General features: G+C 39.4%; 1 protein-coding gene across 1 annotated transcript in view; it reads left to right on the top strand.

Annotated features, from left to right (window-relative positions):
• The first annotated feature begins 4,036 nt into the window (after positions 1 to 4,036).
• The window catches only part of LOC101855541 (cannabinoid receptor 1-like), an 8,682-nt gene continuing 6,987 nt past the window's right edge, over positions 4,037 to 5,731 (top strand). Inside the window, exon 1 of the mRNA XM_013087767.1 lies at positions 4,037 to 4,062. Coding sequence (XP_012943221.1) covers positions 4,037 to 4,062 — 26 coding nt within the window. The remainder of the gene's footprint in view (positions 4,063 to 5,731) is intronic.

A 5,731-nucleotide genomic window follows, 5' to 3' on the forward strand; every position in this document is an offset into this window, starting at 1 on the left:
CCACCCAAGACAAGATTTCTACGGACAATGTCAATGACTTCTTCGCGGACGTCTGTATCCTCAAAGCTGTTTGAGAAGCTAAAATGCACTACTTTGTTTTTAAGCGCTTGCTATATTTTGTTACCCATTATGACGAATAAATAGCCTATATATCCGGTTTCAATATGTGGAAAAGTAAGGCGATCTAATATTATAGAAATGAAAAGCATCCTAACGAAAACAACAGTAAATAATATTTGTTTTCATGGTCTCTTTGAAAAAAAAGAGCGTGAAAGAAACAGACACTTGTAACATTACACGAATAATATGCTTTGCGTCTTGATTTGTAGCCTCTCAATTTCGTTCTTTCCATCCTGCTGTCGAGTGACAAAAGACTAAAAGAAGTAAAATAATAATAGACCAATTCAAATTCAAGCTATTAGCCTATAAAGCAGAGATCGATGGGGCGTGACGCACGTCTTGGTCTTCATTTCGCCATTTAAGCTTAGTCAGGAACAAAGAGGAAACCGAACTCGCACGATTAAACAACACGTAGAACGAATTCCAAGGCCAAAGCAGACCAAGCGCCGTTGTTTTTAAATAAACATTTCTTCAAAAAAGCTAGAAAGCCACCTCGACCTCTATATTCTTCAAACAAGGCGACAACAAAATAAAAATATAAAAGCATTATACGTCCGATTTATTCTCACAAAGAAGCCTTTTAAAACACTACCCAAGGTGGAAGTAGAATCACACGCAACAATTTTTTAAAAGATCGTTCATAAAGTATTTTTTGTTGTTGTTGTCAGATTTGGTTGATAAGGTAAGGGTTGGGGTTGGGGCAGGGGGAGGGTTACGGTTAAGGTTAGGGTTATGGTTAGTGTTAGTGCTGGGGTAAGGGTGTGTATTAGGATTAGAATTAGGGTTAGGGTTAGAGTCAGGGTTAGGGTTAGGGTTAAGGTTTTAGGCTCAGAATTCGGATTAGGATTAGGTTTAGGATTACACACACACACACATACACACACACACACACACACACACACACACACACACACACACACACACACACTCAAGCAGACACATGGGCACCTCAGCTTTTATGTGAACAACAATCTCTTAACAACATTCCCCCCATTAGATAGAACAACGCAGGTGCTTTCAACAGAGTCATCGGGGTACTCACAAACACAATATCGCTGTCCTTCTCTGGTCATTAGACGCCCACGGTGAGATGTGACACTGAAGGCTGGGGTTCTTTTCGAGTCGAGTTCATTCTTTTCTTGTTCTACCTGGGATTATAGAGGCATAAAGATTACCTGCATTAACCCTTTTAGTGCCGAGGCCTTTCCATCTAAGTTTATGGCGTCGGTGGCCTAGTGGTAATTAAAGGCTCTCGGACTTGCAACTAAAAGTCGTGGGGTTCGAATCCTGTCAAGGGTCGACTTTATGTCCCTGAGAAAGGTAATTATCACTAATTTCCCCTCATTTCACCCAAGTGTTAATTGGTATCCGGCAATAGACAGCGAAATATCTTATTAGTTTGTTAATGTTTTAGCACATGTGATCAACGGCTAGCTTTTATCATCATCATCAATGCCTTTCACCCCTGGCAGGGTATAGGCCATATGCAAGCTCTTCCATTTATCTCTGTCCTGGGCCATCCTTCCAAACTCGTTCCAAGTGAGCTTCATTTCTCTCATGTCCCTTTCCACGCATCTCCCCTATGTTTCCCGTGGCCTACCCCTGCCTCGTGCTCCTTGTGGGTTCCACTGCAGTGACTGTCTTGTGATGTTTCTGCTGGGCTTTCTTAAGGTGTGTCCCACCCATCGCCACGTTCTTAGTCCTATTTCTACTTCTATATCCTTTTGTCCTGTCCTGTCCTTTCCCATAGCTCTTCATTTCTTATCCTATCCTGCCACTTAATTCTTAGAATACTCATCATACATCTGTTGATGAAAGTCTGGACTTTATTCAGTCTAGCTTGCATGCTTCCCAAGAATGTTTCTGGGTGTTTTGGGTCTGCTGGGGTGATATTAGTTGTAAAACGCACAGAGCATGCTGCAGAGCGTGGATAAGCGCAATTTCAATGCAATTGTGATGATGATGATGATGATGATGATGATGATGATGATGATGATGATGATGATGATGATGATGATGATGATGATGATGATGATTATTATTATTGATGATGTTGTTGTTGTTAGTACGTTTGTACAGATTAGATAATATGTTCACTCGAGAGAGATTTAAACAAAGCCTCATTTAATAAATTAATAACTATACCCTTAGTAAGAATGTGCAACTGAACAAATTACAGTTATATCTGCGAAAATGTTCTTTGTACACGAGTAGAAAAATGACTATGAACTAGTTTGGAAGACCACATACATCTGCATTGCAGTGAAGTGGTTAATTGTAGAAGGAATAACATCGAACTTTATCGTTATAAGTAGATACAGGGCGGGTTTCATTAAAAAGGATAAAATCTGGTATTTTCGTATTCATCGCTGATTCTTCCAAAACGTGTTTACTTTCAAAGGTTCTACTCATTATAAAAACTTTCTATTTTTGAACCCATTAAGAGCTAGACTGGTAAACATCATGGGTTTGTTGTTCTAGTTGTTTTGCGACGGACGCCATGTACCTGACATTGTTTTTAAAATCCAGTAAAGTAAAATGCTGGGGGGGTTTTCTTTTAGGGGGGGGGGGATAGATTCTCTATTTGTGTGTGCTTTCAGAGAATGTTTTCTTATTCTGCATGGTTGTATTCTTTTTTAAAATTATATTCATTCAAAATAAGGGAGCCCTTTATGCTTCACCATGTGGTTCCTCTCAGAGCACAGAGAAGTAACCTTGTTGGGAGTACGTGTCTTTTGATACGATCTGTTCTGTTTTTAAAAGGGCACGAAATTTTAACTGAGAGAGAGAGAGAGAGAGAGAGAGAGAGAGAGAGAGAGAGAGAGAGAGAGATGTTTGCTTCATTACCTGGTTGGTTGTTTTTTTTTAGAAGTACACGTATATTACCAACAACTCGCTTGTGAATAGCATCAGGGACATTATGTTTTGACTCTTCGCCCGGATTGGAAAAGATGTGAGTTCGATTGATTTCCTTTTGGAGAAAACACTTCATCAATTATCCGGAACATTAGAAAAAAAGTTGAATCCATAAGCGTTGATGGCAAGCTGTTCGAAAGTGTTGACCCGGATTATACAAACCATCAAATGTCACACGTGCAGCTTAAATAAATAACAGAAAAGCCATGGTTACGCAAAGAATGGTCCAACCAATTAAAAGAAAATCCCTAAAATATAAGAAACATAGATTGCACAATACATGGTCAGTCTTTCTGCATGGGAGTGTGGAAGCTGAGAAAAACAGAAGAGAAAAAGACCCAAAGAGCTGAAATGTAATGTTCAAGAAGGCTCTTGAGAACCACTTGGTATAAAAAAAAGAATAAATACCAGCACACCCACAGAGCCCAGAGAGACTAAAAGTCTTGGGTATAGTTAGAAAAAGAAAATGAGAATTTCTGGACTTGTCATTAGACATGGTTGTCGTAATATCATGACGACCCCCGCACCAGCTAAAATTACAAAGATAAAAAGGAGAGGCAAACTGGCAAAGTCATACGTCAACAACATCTCTGCCTGGACGCCTATAATAACCATGGACAAATCAAGAGATATTCTGTAATATCCAGGGTGCACTGCCAATTGGGTGCAATAGAAATGAATGGGGATCAGCGACATTTTCCTCAGTGGAGGGGCCAGAGCTACTATTTTGGAACAGTACGACCTATTCGACTCCCGACCTTGAAAAATAAACGCATTTCATTTTGAAGGTCACAGTCGATTCCAATCGAAATCAGTAGGATTGTGTCAAAATAGTTTGTCTTTGCTCCTCCATGAAAGAAAAATCTGGCTGGTCTCATCTGAATCAAATGAATCAAATTGGTACTGGGTATAAAGCCGAAGTGAGAAACCTTGCGAAGGGCAAACAATTGAGAGGAGTGAAGGTAAATGGCGAGGTACGCAGCGGCAGCAACCATTAATCATGGATGATGGTGCCAGCACTAACAGGTATCTTTACTTCTTTTCATGAACATACATGTAACTAGTCTCCCACCAGCCCTGGTTGGCCGAACAGCCAGGATCGATCCTAACTGCTCACCTTTTAAAATACCAGTATGATATAGATCTGGTCACTATGGCGACACTATGGCGACACAAAACAATAATAAGTACAATGAACACATGCTACTACTACTACTACTACTACTACTACTACTACTACTACTACTACTACTACTAAGCTTATTGTTGATGACACGGCTGCTGTGGCCTCCGAAATTTGTAATGAATTAACCAGTCATCGATGTCTTTGTGTTTATGATAATTGTCGTTGTGTTCTGACAAACACACATAGGCCCTAGTTGACACAGGCACTCACGGGGTGTACGCACGTGCAAACACAAAACTCACTCGAGCACAAAACTTAGTTTTGCACGTTATCTGGTACACTTTCGAGCGGGCTCAAGAACACATTCATATGCGAATGGGCGTTCATAATAATAATAATAATAATAATAATAATAATAATAATAATAATAATAATAATAATAGTAATAATAATAATAATAATAATAATAACAATAATAATAATAATAATAATAATAATAATAATAATAATAATAATAATAGTAATAATAATAATAATAATAATAACAATAACAATAATATTAATGATAATAATAATAATAATAATAATAATAATAATAATAATAATAATAATAATAATAATAATAATAATAATTAGCATTTGTATAGCGCATATCCCCACCCGAAAGCAAGCTGTATGCGATTTACACTATATTAATACCCCAGCAGACCATAGAACACTCAGAAACATTCTAAGCTTCCCGGGAAGCATACAGTGCAAGCAGCTAGTTAAGCGTTCAAACACTATCAAACTGACAAGGTCTTTCGCTGTCTATAGTTGGGTACCCATTCCCACCTGGGTGAAGTGGGGGAAAATTCGTGTAAAGTGCCTTTCCCAAGGACACAACGTCGGGCCCGCTGCTCGAACCCCCGAACCCGCAACCTCACGATTACGAGTAAGGCAGCCTAACCACTAGGCCACCGACGCCATCTTGTGCTCTTACGCCTTGGCCTACACTCCCATTTATAAATAGGCGTAAACAAACAAAAAGGCTTTGGAATTGGAATTGACCAAATTTGGTAGTTCGATTCCAAACAGGTAGATCTATAAAGTTGAAACATCAGAAGATATACTTAACTCTATTTTCGGAGTTAAGTTTGGCTGCAAAGGTGCACTTTGAGGTAAACGACGGACTAGATCAACGTGAACAATGGTAGTGCACATGTGCCTCACGTGCCAGGACGTTAATGTTAAATCGAGGGAGCCTTTCTTCTGTAGGTATACAAGACGATAAATTCACTTTGAAACGTTTGACTCGAAGACACGATTGTAGACCAGCGTCAGCTGTTGTTATGCCCTATGCCGTCGCACGCAGGAGATCCGAGTTTGATTCCTGGACGGGGAGGATTTTTATGGAGTATCATAATCTGTCTGTTGGAATGTGTCCCTCTCTGCTCTGATTAGCTGTGACATGCAGGGGCGAAGCCTGTATTCTAAATGAACTGATTTTTGCTGGTGGGGGCTTAAAACTTATACATCAAAAGACAAACACACACACACACACACACACACACACACACACACACATAC

The sequence above is a fragment of the Aplysia californica genome, unplaced genomic scaffold, assembly GCF_000002075.1.
Source record: "Aplysia californica isolate F4 #8 unplaced genomic scaffold, AplCal3.0 scaffold00021, whole genome shotgun sequence".
Taxonomy (NCBI): Eukaryota; Metazoa; Mollusca; class Gastropoda; order Aplysiida; family Aplysiidae; genus Aplysia; species Aplysia californica.